Source organism: Lagenorhynchus albirostris, chromosome 2, assembly GCF_949774975.1.
Source record: "Lagenorhynchus albirostris chromosome 2, mLagAlb1.1, whole genome shotgun sequence".
NCBI classification, from domain to species: domain Eukaryota; kingdom Metazoa; phylum Chordata; class Mammalia; order Artiodactyla; family Delphinidae; genus Lagenorhynchus; species Lagenorhynchus albirostris.
This window is the reverse complement of record NC_083096.1, coordinates 34,521,938-34,539,376: the sequence shown is the minus strand read 5'-3', so window position 1 is coordinate 34,539,376 and position 17,439 is coordinate 34,521,938. Positions and strand designations below refer to the sequence as shown.

Here is a 17,439-nt window from a genome sequence, read left to right as displayed (position 1 = left end):
GGGAGGGGGCCTTTGGGGAATGGACCAGAGAAGAAGCTAGAAAGGTAGGCAGGGGCCAGACAATGAAGTCTGAAGTCCGTCCCCTAAGCAGTGGCTTTGGGTCTGATTGGCGTTCGGTTTGGACCACTCAGACTATGGAGAAGATGACGGACGGGAGGTAGATGAGAGTCAAGGCAGGGGATCTGTTGGGAGATTATGCAGAGGTCCAGGCAAGAGTGACAAGGGCCTAGACCAGGGTGGCAGCCAAGGAGATGAGGGGGTAGACTTGCGGAACATTTTGGCAGGAACAAAATGAACAGGGCTTGGTGATAGATTGGAGATGGGGGGTGAGGGATGATGGCTCCCAAGTTTGTGGTTGGCCAGCTGGGTGGGCAGGGGTGTCAATTACTGAGAGAGGAAACACTGGTGAGTACCAGGTTCATTTTACAGACGAGGAAACTGGGGCCAACGTGGTGAAGTGTCAGAGGCTAAAGGTCTGCTGGCAGGAGAGGGCGAGACAAGGTCATGATGGACTCATTTCCCTAGAGCTGCTGCTATCCCAGGACTGCACAGAACTCCAGCCCTGGGTTTGAGCCAGGCAGGTATGGGAGTTGCTGACCCATCTTGGTCTCTCCCCACCACCCCTCTCCTCTCAGATGGGCCTGGGCTTTGTGCAGTTCGGTTTTGTGGCCATCTACCTCTCTGAGTCCTTCATCCGGGGCTTCATGACAGCCGCTGGCCTGCAGATCCTGATCTCCGTGCTCAAGTACATCTTCGGACTGACCATCCCCTCCTACACAGGCCCAGGGTCCATCGTCTTTGTGAGTCTAGGAACGCACCCCTGTGAATAGAGAGGGGCTTGAGCAGACACATGAGCCAAGTTCACTGTCTTAAGAAGTTCAGAGAGGATTCCAAGAAGTTCCCGCTTTGGGAGGGAGTGTCAAACACGTGACCTTGAGGGCTTGCTGAGGTTCTCTGTGGCTAAACCCTGCAGAAAAGCAGAGGTACACTCTCCATCAGCTCCCCGTTCCAGTGCCTCAGCCCCTCCCTGCCTGGGAAGTCCTTCCTTATGTCTAATCTCCATCCCTCCTCCTTTAGCTTGAACTCTTTCTAGAGAAAGAGGAAGGGAATCTGCATTCCCATCCCAGTATGAGCTCCAGACATGCCCTTTGGGAGAGGGTGGTGGAAAGTGGAATCCTGAGAAGGATCTGGATTCTGCTTTGGTGAGAGCTGATGACATCCCTTCATTGGCTCAGATGCTGGGTGGGAGCGGTATGGGAGGAAGGGGTGGGAGCCCATGAGCATGATGCTGTCTCCCACAGACCTTCATTGACATTTGCAAAAACCTCCCCCACACCAACATCGCCTCGCTCCTCTTCGCCCTCATCAGCAGCGTGTTCCTGGTGCTGGTGAAGGAGCTCAACGCCCGCTTCATGCACAAGATCCGCTTCCCCATCCCTACAGAAATGATCGTGGTAAGGACCTTGCCCAGGGGTGGCGGGCTGGGGCCCAGGCAAGAGAGGCTGTGAAAAAGGGAATCCGGCTCCAGTCAGAGCCAGGGGAGCCCCTCTACCCACCCGGCCCCCGGCCCACTCGCCCACTGTGAGCCAGTAGGACAGGAGTCAGGGGTGAATCTACTCCTTCCCCCTGTGTATGGCTCCCGCTCTCCCTGATCCTCAGGTTGCCCCCCTTCAAGGAGGCAGGGGAGTGGGATCTGGGGTCCCCAAAGAAAAGAGAAGGCTTGAGAGGAACCCCTGCCCTGGCCCCAACTTAGAGCCAATCCCAATTCTCCACTTTGGGGTTTGCAGGTAGTGGTGGCAACAGCTATCTCTGGGGGCTGCAAGATGCCCAAAAAGTATCACATGCAGATCGTGGGAGAGATCCAACGAGGGTGAGTCCAGGTGGCTGGGAAGCCTGACCCCACCCCCACTGCACCGCCCCCAGGTTCAGAGTCAGAGATGAAATGAACTCTATGAAAGTACATTATAAACCCTGTGACACTGACCAGCTATGAATTATTACTATTACTTACTATGGAGAAGAGCCACACAATGCTGGCTGTTTCCTGACGGTGAGTCATGAAACACTCCCCGCTAAAGTCTCAGTTGATGGATGCTGTTAAAGCAAAGCCGCTCTGGTCAGCCCTTCTCTGGTTCTTTGCCTTGCTCTAATACATTGGCTCTTTTGCCCACGTGGAAAGGAAGCTGTTAGGACTAACAAAATTCACTGAGCGTCTACTCTGTGCCAGGCACCACACTGGGCCCTGGGAGGGGAGGGGAGGTGCTTATGCTGCAGAGTTGGAGCAGGCCATGGAGAAAAGGCCCACAGCACTGGGGGCTGCGGATATGCAGACGAGTGCGCGTAAGGAGTCCAGAATCTGGATGTGAACAAGTAAGGCCCTACCGCTTACTAGCTCTGTGACCTCAGGCAGGTTATGTTCTCTAAGCCTCAGAGTTTTGCTTTGTCAAGGGGAGTGACGGTAGCGGCCCTGCAGCGTGGTACTGAGGATTCAAACTGGAAGGGATAATTCATGTAAAGGCCCTGGCACAGAGTGGGGCCCAGCCGGTCCCTGTGGGTTGGTGAAGGTCGCGGTGCCCTCCCTCTCCTCACACCCTTGGGCCCTGCCTCCTTTCTGGCTCCCTGGCAGGTTCCCCACTCCCGTGTTGCCTGTGGTTTCACAGTGGAAGGACATGATTGGCACAGCCTTCTCCCTGGCCATCGTGGGCTATGTCATCAACTTGGCTGTGGGCCGGACTCTGGCCAGCAAGCACGGCTATGACGTGGATTCTAACCAGGTAGGTCCGGCCACCCCCCAGCAGGCTGAGCAGGATGGGCCAGGGCCCACAGAGGCCTGGCAAGAGATGTTCTGGGGCTCTGGGCTTAGGTGAGGAAGGCTGCCTGCTAGTGCGGAGAGGGGGACTCTAACACCAAGAGGCTGCCTTCTACTTGATTGGGAGAACGTGGCTTTAAAGCAGTAGGGTCACTCTGAAGTTCAAGATCCAGCTTGCAAGGCCAACTGTGTTTGGTCTGTACCCTGCACCCCAGCCCCAGCTTCCAATCTTGTGCCCACAGGAGATGATCGCCCTGGGCTGCAGCAACTTCTTCGGCTCCTTCTTTAAAATCCATGTCATTTGCTGTGCTCTCTCTGTCACTCTGGCTGTGGATGGAGCTGGAGGAAAATCCCAGGTGAGCGCTGCACCAGGAGAGTGTGGGAGGGGTGGGGGAGTAGCAGAACAATTGCCCCGGAGAAGCCAGGCCACCTGCTTCTCCAACCTTCCTCTCCCCTCCTTAGCCTCCAGTCCACCAAAGGCATCTATTGGAAACAAAACAAGAGCGAGAATTTCACACCTATGCCCTGTTTCCAAACTCTTTCTCTGAATAGATGTCAAGCCTGTGCGTCTCCCTGGTGGTGATGATCACGATGCTGGCCCTGGGGTCCTATCTCTACCCTCTCCCCAAGGTAAGAGCACAGCACGAGAGCAGAGGCAGTGAGAGACTCCAGTAAGAGCAGGCCCTGAGGGCTGTGTGGTGCTTTACAGATTACCAAGTGCCATCGTTGTCACACGTTGTCCTAGTCACAACCTGTGAAGTAGTAACGCAGGTTTTACTCTCCCCATTGTACAGGTGAGGGAAACTGAGGCTGAGAGGGTCTAGGTGATCTGCTTGTGGTGACAAGGCTCACAAGTGCAGGGCTGGTCACAAACTCCAGCCTTCTGACCTCAGAGTTCACACCCAAGTCAGTGTTTACAAGTCGGTGTGGGCGCCTGGCTAGGAGGGCTCTAGGCACGGGCCGTGTGGGGATGAGGGAAAAGAGGACGGGCAAAGATGGGGCCAGGGGCCCTATGACTCTAGCACCTGCACTCCAACCCTAAGATTGAATGCAGAGATTTGTGGTCTCTGTCAGCAGAGATGTTCTAGAACTGCAACTCTGTCCTGCCAGGTTTCAGGGTCAGGTGTTTGCAGGAAAGGCAGGAAAAAGGGGACACCCCAGGTGACAAGGAACAATGTTCTACTTCCCCAGGCTGTGCTAGGAGCCCTGATTGCTGTCAACCTCAAGAACTCCCTCAAGCAACTCGCCGACCCCTACTACCTGTGGAGGAAGAGCAAGCTGGACTGTGTAGGTATTGGGCGGCCTCTGGGTACCCGTTGTGCCCTTGCCGCCTCCTCCAACCCCACAGCCCTGTCATTTCTTCTGTCAGTGATCCCTCTGGTCGGCTGCTCGCTGATTAACATAACCGAGTGCTGACAGCTCAGGTTTTTTTTGTTTGTTTGTTTGTTTTGTTTGTTTTTTTTGTGGTATGCGGGCCTCTCACTGTTGTGGCCTCTCCCGTTGTGGAGCACAGGCTCCGGACGCACAGGCCCAACGGCCATGGCTCACGGGCACAGCCGCTCCACGGCATGTGGGATCCCCCCGGACCGGGGCACGAACCCGTGTCCCCTGCATCGGCAGGCGAACTCCCAACCACTGTGCCACCAGGGAAGCCCCAGACAGCTCAGGTTTTGGAGTGAGACATCTTATGTTCAAATCCTAACTCAGCTGTTCACTGGCTTTATGACCAATGGCAAGTCCCTTAACCTCTCCGAGTCCTGGCTTTCTCATCTGTGAAATGGGTATCTTATACTCTCTACCCCCCACCTCAGGATGCTTATGAAATGAGATAATACAAGTAAGGAGCACATTGTCGAATTGTATCTTGTGTTCAATAAAATTTAGCTATTATTATTTTTATGATTTATAGTTCCAAAGAAATCTAAATGAAATCATTTTAAAAAACAAAAAAACCTAGAACATAAAGCCAGCAGACCAGGATCTTAAGCAGATTACCAGACTTCTCTGGAGTTCTGTTTCCTCATCTGTAATGCGGGTGATGGTCATGGCTGCGTCACACACTGGCTCTGAGGATTAAATGAGATCATAATGGAAAAGCCCCATAACCATAAAACAATCAGCAAACATGAATTATTGTTTTGATTAGTCACATTCCCAACGCATCTTCCACTGGGCAGTTGAAATGAGGCTACCATATACTGACGACACTGCCTCATCCCCACTTGAGCCCCACCATAAGCTGTGAGAAAGGATTTACTAACCTCCTTTCAAGATGATGAAACCAAGCCTCAGAGAGGTTTAGTAACACATCAAAGGCCACAGAAGTAGTAAGTGCTAGAGTCAGGACTGGAACCCCAAATCTTAGACTCCAAACCTCTGGACTGGACTGTCTCCTAGGGGAGAAGTTACACTTGCACAGTATGAGAAGGAAATCCTTAAAGCCAGAGAAGTGAGTGGTCCATCTGGGGTCCCCCAGGGAGTGAGGGATGAGGATAGGGAGAAAAATGACGTCCCAGTTCCCACCCTGAAAGATCTGCTTTTATCACATCCCAACAATCCCCCCCACTGTGACAATAGTTCCTGATATTTACATAGTGCTTTGGGTTCCCATCTGATCTTCACAATTCTGTACAAGAGTGTGGGCAGATTTATTTCTTTCAGAGGAACATGGGGGACTCTAAAACACCACAGGAGGCAACTGTCAAAACTGCATCCAGGGCTTCCCTGGTGGCGCAGTGGTTGAGAGTCCGCCTGCCGATGCGGGGGACATGGGTTCGTGCCCCGGTCCGGGAAGATCCCACATGCCGCAGAGCGGCTGGGCCCATGAGCCATGGCTGCTGAGCCTGTGCGTCCGGAGGCTGTGCTCTGCAACGGGAGAGGCCGCAACAGTGAGAGGCCCGCGTACTGCAAAAAAAAAACCTGCATCCAATCCTGTCCCCAAACGCACACAACCAGGCCCCAGGCTATCAGATCAGGAAATGTAGCTGAGCACGTGTCCGGCACACAGCTTACTATCAGATGGAGGAATGGAACTCAGGTTTACTGAGCACTCACTGGGCGCCCATCACTAAGGCCAGGACCTTATCTTCCTTAACTCTTTCATGAAGCTGGTATTATTATTCCCCCTTTGTGAATTAGGCAACTAAGGATCACACAGCTAGTAAGTAGGAGAATGAAATTTGGAACCCAGGCATATCTGACCCAAGACTCATACTCTTCTCACTGAGCCATCCTGACTCCCTGTGTATGCTGGGGTTGTCTATTGACAACCAGACAAGATCAGGGAGCCACACTCAATCTAAGGGAAATGGGCAAGTGTAACCGAAGCTCAGTTACATAAAACAGTGCAAAAATGGCATGAAAAGGGAAGGGTGGGTCTGAAGTTGTGCTAGAAGAGAATGACCTAGGCTGGTCCAGGAAGACTTCCCCAAAGGGGCAGTTTTCTCCCCAGGCCTGCTTTGACGTCTCTCTCTTCACAGTGCGTCTGGGTGGTGAGCTTCCTCTCTGCCTTCTTCCTGAGCCTGCCGTATGGTGTGGCAGTGGGTGTCGGCTTCTCCACCCTGGTTGTGATCTTCCAGACCCAATTGTAAGTAACAGCCCCTCACCCCAAGGCACAGCAGTGGGGCCCCTGGGCCAGTCTGCCAAGGGCTCCCACGTGAGGCCTGGCCCAGCCCACTGCATACTGTCACCTTCTGGACCTGGCACTGGAGGGGCTGCCAGGCCCAAGGAGAGCCTGGCCCAGCCAGGACTTTCGGCACAGGCTGGGCTACCTGACTTCCCACATCCTGAAAACCCAGGGGAAGCCATCACAGTCTTGGAGGGCTGGGGGACCAGAGAAAGTGGGAGTCAAGCAAGTGGATGAGACTCAGTGTCCTTTCAAGGGTGCTACTAGACCCCAGACCAAATGGAACCCCACCTCAAGGGAACAGCAAGTCAGAGGACAGCTACGTCCTTGCTATAAAAACATTAAGTGGGCTTCTCTGGTGGCGCAGTGGTTAAGAATCCGCCTGCCAATGCAGAGGACACGGGTTTGAGCCCTGGTCCAGGAAGATCCCACAGCTGCGCTCTAGAGCTCTCGAGCCGCAACTACTGAAGCCCGCGCACCTAGAGCCCATGCTCCGCAACAAGAGAAGTCACCTTAATGAGAGGCCTGCGCACCGCAACGAAGAGTAGCCCCCACTGGCCGCAAATAAAAAGAAAGCCTGCCCGCAGCAACAAAGACCCCACGCAGCCATAAATTAATTAATTAATTAATTAATTTTTTTAAAAAATGAAGTGAAACAGACCAGGGGGTCCAGGTCAGGGCAGGAAGGATGCTGAATATCCGGGAAACCCTGTCTTCTCTTCCTGAGAACTCAGAACCAGGAAGTGGTGACTTTAGGGCCCCGTAAGAATGTCACCTTGTTTACTCCCCACCCTTTCTCCCCCCTGAGCCCCAGCCTGGGAGCTACGTCAAGGAGCTACCTGTCAACCCTCTAATTATAGCCCAGACACAGGCCATCAGGCATATGTCTCCAGTGCAGAAAGACAAACACAAAAACCCCAGGGTGAGGAAGGGACCCTCTCCTGGCCTGCCTCTGCCCAGCCCCCAGCCCCAGTGTCCCTCCAGGCCCATCCGCTAATAGCATTCTCTTATGTTTTTCTTTTCCTTCTTCATCCAGTCGAAATGGCTATACTTTGGCCCAAGTCATGGACACTGACATTTATGTGAATCCCAAGACCTATAATAGGGTGGGTAATCCAAGATTGTGACCTCCCTCTTTTGCCCTACCCCCACCCCAAGTAAAAGGGTTTTAAAAAAAAAAGCCAATAAAGATATTGCTGCTAACTGAACCGAGTCTTCCTGCCACAGGCCCAGGAAATCCAAGGGATAAAGATCATCACTTACTGCTCCCCTCTCTACTTTGCCAACTCGGAAATCTTCAGGCAAAAGGTCACTGCCAAGGTAAGGCTCAGTCCTCTGGTGACCAGAGGGGCTGGACAGAGCGTGCCTGGAAGATGCAAGAAAAGGAGCTGGGAGCTGACAGCAGGCCACTTCCAAAGAGGGTGGAGGTTAAGACTGCTCTCTGCTCTCTCCCTACAGACAGGTGTGGACCCCCAGAAAGTATTGCTGGCCAAGCAAAAATACCTCAAGAGGCAGGAGAAGGGGAGAAGGCTGCCCATACAACAGAGGAAATCCCTATTTATGAAAAACAAGGTGAACTGAGGCTAGAAACAGCCCATGCCCTCTCCCCTGCCGTCTCTGATCTTGTTACCTGGTACCCCACCTCCCAGTATCTTTGAAGTCAAAGATATCAAGTCTCTGTGGCCGCTGCCTAGTGGGTATTGCCTGGTGGATATCTTCTCCTTCGATGAGGAGCTGTCAGCTCTTAGGGTAACCACTGAACTCCCACATCCCGTCCTCATTTTCTGGCTAAGATAGGATATGCCCGTGGACTTATGAGCAATCTCATACGGGGAGCAGCAGTGAATTTCCTGGGGTACCCAGCCAACCTAGATCTAGCAAGGTGGATGTAGGTGTGGGAGTTCTGCAGAGAAGGCAGACATGGATAAATGCGAAAAAGGAGCTCAATTGTTTCCGAAGGGCCTTTCTCTCAGAGCAGAGTGGGCTGAGGCTTCGGTGCCTCTCTTGGAAGGGTTGTGGGAGACCAAACGTGCAGGCCCCACCTAAGGAAGGGGCTATGGGAGATGCCGGTCCTATGGGCTTTTGGGGGCTTATATTCACCACCACCAGGTTCAGTTCCCTCCACCCGCACGCCCCTTGCCCCAGCTTCAGCCACAGCAAAGTCTGACTGAGTGTGATGGCCCCTGACTCTGCCCTCATACTCCCGCCCTCCAGACTGTCTCCCTGCAGGAGCTTCAGCAGGACTTTGAGAATGGCTCCCCAACGGACCCCAACAACAACCAGACGCCTGCTAATGGCGCCAGCGTGTCCTACATCACCTTCAGCCCTGACAGCTCCACAGCTGCCAGTTGTGAGCCCCCGGCCTCTGCTGAGCCCAGTGACATCCTGGCCAGCGTCCCACCCTTTGTCACCTTCCACACCCTCATCTTCGACATGAGTGGGGTCAGCTTTGTGGATTTGATGGGCATCAAAGCCCTGGCCAAGGTGAGGCCCTCGGGTGGAGGGAGTGCCAGCCCACCCCCCAACCCTAACCGTCACCCCTGCCCCCCTACACTCCCTTTCCTTGGAGCCCTCATTTGAACCAACTGAGCGAGACAGCTCACCAAGGAACCTAACAGCTCCTAAAATCCCTTTTCCCCAGATGCTACCAGGACAGAATGCTCTCTGCAGAGCAGGCCCAGACAGCACGAGGCAATGCCTGCCTGGGGAGGGATACCAAAGCCAGGCTGCTAATCCACCCTGTCCTAGCACCCCTCTGTAACAGAGTCCACCCCAAGTTCCCTCTCAGGCTGCCAGGAACCCACCCCAGGATCCTCTGAGTAGAGTTCAGCTTGGCCCTGGTTCGTGGTCTGCCCTTCCTTCCCACACTCACCCAGACACTCTAGCGTCAGCCGGTTCTGGCCAACAGAGGAAAGAAGACATTATATCAGTGCCTCACATCCTTAGACCAGACACACAGCTCACAGGATACCTTGAATAAATGTATCCACCTGAGAACTTTTCAGCGGCCACTTCCGATGACAAGGAGTCAGTAAACCTCAGAGGCTGGCCCAGAGAGAAGCAGCCCAGAGAAACCGAGGGGTACAGAGAGCACATAGGCTGATGGCATCACCAGCCAGGTGCACAGAAGGCTCCATCCCCAGCCCTGGGCTCAACCTGCTTCCCTAGCCTGGACCTGGCATGAAGCGGGCAAAGCAGTAGCCTCTCTGGGCCTCGGTCCTCCCCTGCAGTTTCTGCCTGAAGCCACGACGTCAGGAAAGAGGTGGAGTCCAGGACTCTAAGCAACTGAAAGAAAAGATCTGGCCCCATAAGAAGGGGTCATGGGGACTTCAAGTGGCTGCCTCATTGGCAAAGCCCCGCATCCACCCCGCTTTCCAGAGGAGCAGTCAGCCAGCACTCCAGGGAGAAGTGCTGTGCTTTGCTGCTATTTTTATCTTTGGCTGCCAGGGCTCTCGGGGCTACTTATTTGTTTGGCTCCCCCTCTGATGTGCGTTTTGTGAATCGGTTTTCAGGCCCACTCAGAACATTCCTTTCCTTTTGTCTCCCTACCCAACACCCTCCCGACTCCTCTAGCTGAGCTCCACCTACGGGAGGATCGGTGTGAAGGTCTTCTTGGTGAACATTCATGGTAAGAGAAGGGGGACGTGTAGGCGACTGGAAGGCTGGCAAGGGGCTGAGGTGGGAATAGGTGGGTGGGATGCTGAATAGTGAGTGGGGTAGCAATGAGAACAGCCAAATGTTCCCCTAAACTACTGGCTGCTCATAAGCGTTTCGGGCACAAGTTAGAAGAGACTACAGTCGGGTTAGAGAACATCCTAGGGGTCTCAGTTAGAGAGTGGGGGGATCATGGAGTTAAGAAATGACAAGTAGGATTCTAATTTGCCCACCACTAATTTGCCATGTATCTTTGGCCAAGTCACTTCATCTGTCTAGGGATCGATTGCCACCTACATAAAATGAGGCCGACTAGATAAATTTGGGAATCTTCTCCAAATCCAAAAGTCTATGAATAAGCACGAAGCATAGATATACCATAACTATCCAGGGAAGACACAGATAACACAGTGTTATATGCACACAGTCTCCAGGGCCCACACACACAGCCCCAAACCGTGTCCACATCGCAGTGGACTTTCACCTCATCAGCATGTGTGCAGAGTGCAGGACACGGACACACAGCAAGAGTGCACAGACACACAGGAGAAAGGGAAGGGGCACATACTTGCACATCCCGTTTCCCGCAGAGGGTCAGCAACTTCCAGCAGGCCTAGCCAGCTTCGGCGCTGGCCTGAGCACAGCCCAGGCTCTGTGCAGCCTCCGTTCAGGAAGAGAGTCTGCACTGGCAAGTGACCTGCTCCGTATGTGCTCCAGAGTTAGAATCAGAAGCTCCCGCCGACCCTCACTAGACACTCCTCAGGAAATCATGTCCAGGATTGGGTAGGAATAAGGGCTCTTCCACACACTGGACATTGTAGGAAAGGTCTGGATAAACAACAGGAAGGACGAACCCTCAAGGGACAGAATGGGCAAACGTTTTAGCCTTTCCCGCTCGAATCGCCACGAAGTACCAACTCCCTGAATCAAACTGCTTCCTTCTGCCCTGGGGAGAAGGTTCAGCATCTTCAAGCTCATGTTGCCCTCTGCTGTCCAGAAATGATACTGCAAAGCCAATGAGAAGGCTCTAGGATATAGCAAGAGCACAGCCCTCAGGCCTCTCTCTCCATCTCCCTCAGGCCCTCTCACCATTTTCCCCCAACCCCAGGTCCTGTCCACGGTGGTGTTAACCTTTTGAAGGTGATCTTTCCCTCCTTCCAGCCCAGGTGTACAATGACATTAACCATGGTGGCATCTTCGAAGATGGGTGTCTAGAGCGCAACCACGTCTTTCCCAGCATACACGACGCAGTCCTGTTTGCCCAGGCAAAGGCCAGGGAAGTGGCCCCAGCACGTAACTTCCAAGGGGTAAGGTCCCTGCACCTGAGGAATCCTAGGCCATGGGTCACTGAAGTAGCGGGACGGTTTGGGTTCCAACACCAATTCTGTCGATTAACGTTTCTGAATCTCAGTTTTCTTATCTGTGGAATGGGTACTCTAAGGTAACATTATCTACCACGGGATTTTTCTTTTGTTTTGGTTTTAAGATTAACTGATACTTGTATCTTTTACGTCACTTGAAAGAGCTTTGTATATTACAAAATCCTTATTAATATCAATTTCCAGATCACACAAACACCCAAAGCACAGCGGGTTATGCCTGGCATTCTGGCATTGCTCACCCCTGCTATTCCTTCGCTCTTTCTACAAGAGGCTTTGGGAAAGGGAGGGGAGTAAGCCTGCCTGTTTTAATTTAGCAGAGCTTGGAGATTTCATGCTGGTGATGGATGAAGAGTGTGGATCAGAGTTTTGTCTCAGCTTCTTGACATTTAATTTACTAGCTCAGTAAGTGGTATGCAAATGAGCTACAAATAACACTGTCTACAAATAACACTCCAGAAAGCTGGGAGGCAGAAAAAGCCCATCCCACTGGGGTCCCTGCCCAGGCATCCCCAGCCGACGCCACCTCCCAGGCTCCCCTGCCAGCTCAGCTTCTACCCTTGGCCTCCCAAGACTCTGTGCCCCAGTCCATGAAACAAACCTCTTCTGCCCTCTGTGGGTCATAAGAAAGGCTTTTCTGGCCCTAGAGCAACCATTTGCTGTTTGCTTTAAGAGACTGATGAAGGTGAAGCCATCTGTTCTAAGCGCTGAAAGCCTGCCCAGGGAAACACGGGGCCTGGCGCCTGCCTACCACACAGAGGGAAACTGTGAGAGCAGCGGCCTTTCTAGCCTCATGCACCCTGTCACCAGAGCAAAGAGAGGGAGATTCCAGAAGAATCCTCATCATCCGTTATTGCACAATGTCCACTATTTACAGTTTATATATTCTTAAAAATGTATATTATATGTATTGTATATTTAACTATTACAGAACATATTCATATCTATAAATGATACACACACACACACCCTTTTCATATCTATAAATGATACACACACACACACCCTTTTCAACAGCATGGTGAGGTAGAGAGCCAGCAAAGTGAGTCTGATTATCCTACTTTTACAGATGAGGAAACAGATTCCCAGAGAAGGGAAATGGATTCACAGGTCAGGCAGCTAGCCAGTGATCCTTGTAAGCTAGGTAAACCTTCCCTGCCTCTGAGATGCCCACCAAGGAAGCCCACCTGATGTACACCTGTCTGCTGTGAGGAGGAAAACCACAGCTGTGCTGTATTTTGAGAGGCAAATGAGGGAAGTGAGGGAAAAGTCAAGAGGGCAAGTTATGCATCAGAGCACATGGTGCCCCTCACCCACCCCGGAGCCTGCCATTTGTGCCAGACCGTCACTCAGTTACTGCAGCTCATTTTGCACTTGTTTCCCCCATCCAGGCTCCAGTGGACCCCGAGCTCTCTTCGTATGATTCGGAGGAGGACAGTCCCAGCTGCTGGGACTTAGAGCAGGTAAGCTGAAGGCTGGGGGTCAGGAGGAAAAGGAAGGAGACCTTCTCAAACCCGAAGTGTTGGCTGGGCTCTCCCATCTCCAAGCCAGAGCAGTCACCTTGAAGGCAACAATGTATCTTTCTCATCTTTCTTTTAATAGCAGATTTTAATTCTTCTCACTCACTGAAATGCATCATGGGGGAAGGGAGAGTCACTGGACCAAGTCCTGGATAACTAATATCTATTCTTAACTCTCCAACACACCTGCTACTTGACCTTCGGCAAGCCACATAACACCACCAGGCCCCAGTGTTTATCACTGTGAAATAAGGGGAATATGGGGAATACCTTGTCCCATCTACCTAACAAGATTAGTGGGGGTTGCTTTTGTTCTCTGTTAATTCAACTGGTATTTATGGAGTGCCTACGACTTGCCTGACACTATCCCAGGGTGGGCACACAGCAGTGAACAAAACAAAGACCCCTGCCCTTGGAAAACTTACATTCTGGTAGGATCAGATGAATTCTTAGGGATACATGAGGGATACAAATATTACTGCACGTGGATGGGCTTTAAGAGCTAAGAGCTATGCAGGTGTGAAGTCTTACTTCACGTAAAGCCCTATGGTCCTGACATGAAAAGTAGCCCCACCCCAATGCCCTGAATTAAAAGAAACCAGATCACTAGGTTTAGAGGAATTTGGCTCTGGGTCTATTAGAAGTAACATCTCACTTTGTGCCTCTTCCCATTCTTTTGGGGTATGAGTTCCATGGTCCTCTAAACATGTCTCTGGGGGTGCTGAGGGCATGCGGGAGGCATTAGGAAAGAGAGCCGGGGCCACAAAGATTTGGCGGATGGATTTCTGGGTCCCTGTGGAATCTCCAGCACATTCCAAAAGCCTGGGTAGGACCAAAATAGCTTATCAGAGCAAGAAAGGACTTCAGAGCTTGTCTGATCTCAACCCTCATTTTACCTAATAAAGAAAGTGGAACGAAAAAGGAGGGCAGGACCTGTGAAAGTCACACAGCACACCAGAGGTGATTCAAAGTTAGATTTCAAGCATCTTCTCTTGTCACCTCTGTACCAGTTCACCTCTTAGGCTGACCCTGCCTCTCCCCGGTTCACATACGCACGTGCACACACTCACACACACTTCCTCAAAATGCCTCTTTCTGGCCGGGGGTTCATAGGGTCACCTGGCGATTGCCACCACTCTGAACCCAACAGGTCTGATGCTGTCTCTCCCCCTCCCACTTCCTCCCTGTGGCCCTGCAGGAGATGTTCGGCAGCATGTTTCACACAGAGACCCTGACCGCCCTGTGAGGGCCCAGCCGGTTCCCGTGCTGCCTGCAGAGCACCTGGTACCTGGGACTCCCATGAAGGATGAGCCTGGGATCATGGAGAGTGGCGGGTAGAGGAGAACACCTCCACCAGGACTCCAGTACCTCTCCACCCTCCTCCTCCTCTCTCATTCCCCTCCCGGCATCTCTAGAGCAAGTCAATCTCAATGGCAGGGAGAGACACCTCTTCATCCTTCTGCTGACCCTCAGGGCCCCAGCCAGCAACAAGCAAGCCTCCTTCTCACTCCACCGCTCCCACCCACGCCCTGCCTGTGGCAGCTGACAGGACCCCCGACTGCTGGACTTTAAGACTGAGCCAGGAACAGAGAGGAAGCCGTGTGCTGACGTAGAGTGCAAGCTCCGAAAGTGTCCTGGCGCCAGCATGGCTTGGTGTCAGATGGTGTCAAGCTGTCACAGGACACAGAGACGAACTTGCTTAGGACTCTGTGGTTGCCCTCCCCAGCTGCCCAGTCTGTCTCTGGCAGCTCTGTACCCCTGGGACCATGTGCTCCCACAACCCAGGTATCTCTGTCTTGGTGACTATGTCCCCTTCTTCCTCATCTCAAGGCTGCTGAGACCTCCACTACTACTTAGCACATCAGATTCTAGCCTGGGGAGTGGCTACCAGAGCTACCTCTCCAGGGGCAGCCCACCAAGGTAGCCACATCAGCCTCCTGAAACATTATCACTCCCCCTGCCCTCAAGGGCTGCTTCCTTCTACTTGAGACCAGGTAGGAACCCAAAAGGGACAGGGGGGTAGCTGGCAGAATCCTCTGGCAACCCAGCAACAGATACTAGTTATTCTGCACAAAAGCTTTCCCTCTTTGCACTGGAGATGTGGAGGGGCAGGGGGCGCTAGTACCAATCCAGGGCCAACGGGTGGGACCTGGGCCCCGACTGTCTCCCTGACCTTAGAAATGCGTCCCCCACTTGGGAAATCTGCCTTGTTCTCTTCATTTGGCAAAAAGCCAATGAGTTTAACTCTCCCTTATCAGCTTGGGGCCTGAATCATTCAGCCAGGCAAGGCAGGACACCCCACCAAGGGCGTATCCCAGCTGGGTACCAAGCATGGAGAAGGGCTGATCCAGACTGGGTCTTCCTCCACAGGGATTCCTTAACAAACTCAGGACCTGAGGCCATCTCCTTCCAGGAGAGATGAGAAGAGGGGTTAAGTTCTCTCTATATATAAGAAGGTAGAGAAACCCCACTGTTGACTTGAAAATAAATAGGTTCCATGTGCAAGTGTTTGAGAAATTTTCCATGGAAGTGCACCAAAAACCTTTTGGCCTCTCCCCACTGATTCTCCCAAGTTCCTTCAATGAATGATCCCTGCCCAACAGGATGGGCTGGCCCAGCCTGGAAAAATGTCCGAATTCCTAACTTCAGCCTGACCTCCACTGTGTGCCTGTGCCTTGAGTGAGCTGGTCAGCTAGCAAGTCTTCGTAGAGTTAAAGGAGGGGGTGCTGGTGAAGAGCCAACAGATTCTTGGCCTACAAGCATTGCTTCTTTGTGAATTCATTATGCCATCTGGCTGCCAATGGAACTCAAAACTTGGAAGGCAGAAGACAATGTTATCTGGGATTTACCGTGCCCAGCACCCGAAGTGCCAGATTTCGAGAGGACAAGAACGGTAGCCAATGAAAACTCACCCTCCCCTGCTCCACCTCCTGCAGAGTCCAGCTCAGGCCCAAGAGGTGTGGGAAGATCACAGAGCCTCAGGACATCCCAAGTTAGAGGTGCCTTGTGCACCAAGTGTCTAGAACCCTTGAGGACTTGATGAAGTGACTGTTAACCCCCAGGCCAGCCCCAGACCAAAAGGTGATTGCTGACTCACAGTGGCCTGGAGCTGGGGGCTAAAGGAGGGATCCTGAACCATGTCCAGGGGTGTAGGTACTCACAGAGACCACAGTGGATGTAAGATCGGAAACACCTGGGGTGGAGGGAGGCCTTGAAGAGAACTTCACTGTTAGAATACTTTGGAAAGAACATAAATTCACCCAGACCACTCACTGGACATGACTGAGGCAGGAAAGGAGAGCAAGATAGTCAAATAATCCAGGATTTCAAAACTTCTGAATGTTCTTAGTTATACTGACCAGCAATGATGTGGTTCCTGGAGAAGACCGGGACTCTTGAGATATTTGTGTAATTTATTTAATTTAAACACCATTCTCCTTTTGTTCATTTTGCTAATAAAGTGGTTTTGAAATGTGAACAAATGCATGTGTTCGGGTGGTTTTACAGAGAGGCAAAACCAGTCACCTCCAGGAAGAGGTGGCTTGCTTTGCCCTGTCCTGGGGAAAAGAAACAGAAAGCTAAGACTTCTTGAATCTCCCAGCTGCTCTCCAGGTTCCGGTTTTCCACTCCTGAGAAGGAATAAACGTCCACGATCCAGCTGAAGAGCAGAGATTGGGGCATGACACCTGGACCAAGGGATCCCCATACTCAGGACCAGTTCCCAGAGCCAACTCTGTGATTTCTGTGGCTATCAGGGAAGTCAAACTTCCACCATCTCTTCTGTATATGCTTCACGTGCTAATTCTTCAACATTCATGAGATGTCTGTTAAGGGCCAGTCCCATCAATACTCAACAAAGCTTTCAGAGTCCTTGGTTTGGAGGAGCACACAATCTCCGACATTTCCCTCCCCTGTTTGTGAGACAATGCAAGGAGCAAAAGGCCAAAGGACTCAAGTGTCCAACGAGCTAGGCTGATTCTCAACTTTGTTTGCTAACTGTAGGAAATGGGAGGAAATAAGAGGAATCACAGGGCTTCCCTGGTGGCGCAGTGGTTGAGAGTCCGCCTGCTGATGCAGGGGACGCGGGTTCGTGCCCCGGTCCGGGAAGATCCCACATGCCACGGAGCGGCTGGGCCCGTGAGCCATGGCTGCTGAGCCTGCGCGCCACAACAGTGAGAGGCCCGCGTACCACAAAAAAATAAATAAATAAATAAATAAATAAGATAAAAAGAGGAATCACAGAAAAAGAGCAAAGGCTTGAGGGAGACAGAAATAGAATGAAGTGGAAAGAGATGGAGGGCTAGAGATAAGAAAGATCAGCGGGATAGATGCATGGAAACAAAGAGATCAGGAGAGCTAGAAAAGGGAGAAACAGGTGAAGGAGGAAGAGGATATATTTCAGGGGCAGAGAAGTCACTGAGTTCCAAAATGATAATTTATGTAAAATAAACT

At 52.1% G+C, this 17,439-nt stretch overlaps 1 protein-coding gene across 9 annotated transcripts in view; it reads left to right on the top strand.

Annotated features, from left to right (window-relative positions):
* The window catches only part of SLC26A9 (solute carrier family 26 member 9), a 29,210-nt gene extending 12,109 nt beyond the window's left edge, over window positions 1-17,101 (top strand). For 3 of the 9 annotated variants that reach the window (XM_060129766.1, XM_060129775.1, XM_060129805.1), the window contains 16 exons: window positions 636-800; window positions 1,302-1,454; window positions 1,788-1,870; window positions 2,627-2,774; window positions 3,052-3,165; window positions 3,362-3,439; window positions 4,001-4,096; window positions 6,289-6,395; window positions 7,471-7,540; window positions 7,662-7,754; window positions 7,893-8,006; window positions 8,649-8,918; window positions 10,008-10,062; window positions 11,250-11,395; window positions 12,859-12,930; window positions 14,186-17,101. In XM_060129766.1, the coding sequence (XP_059985749.1) occupies window positions 636-800; window positions 1,302-1,454; window positions 1,788-1,870; window positions 2,627-2,774; window positions 3,052-3,165; window positions 3,362-3,439; window positions 4,001-4,096; window positions 6,289-6,395; window positions 7,471-7,540; window positions 7,662-7,754; window positions 7,893-8,006; window positions 8,649-8,918; window positions 10,008-10,062; window positions 11,250-11,395; window positions 12,859-12,930; window positions 14,186-14,233 (1,812 nt within the window). In that variant the 3' untranslated portion in view covers window positions 14,234-17,101. Of the gene's footprint in view, window positions 1-635; window positions 801-1,301; window positions 1,455-1,787; window positions 1,871-2,626; window positions 2,775-3,051; window positions 3,166-3,361; window positions 3,440-4,000; window positions 4,097-6,288; window positions 6,396-7,470; window positions 7,541-7,661; window positions 7,755-7,892; window positions 8,007-8,648; window positions 8,919-9,946; window positions 10,063-11,196; window positions 11,396-12,858; window positions 12,931-14,185 lie in introns of those variants that run through there. The other 6 variants (XM_060129811.1, XM_060129818.1, XR_009536922.1 and 3 more) reach the window with 5 other exon arrangements.
* The last annotated feature ends 338 nt before the right edge of the window (window positions 17,102-17,439 follow it).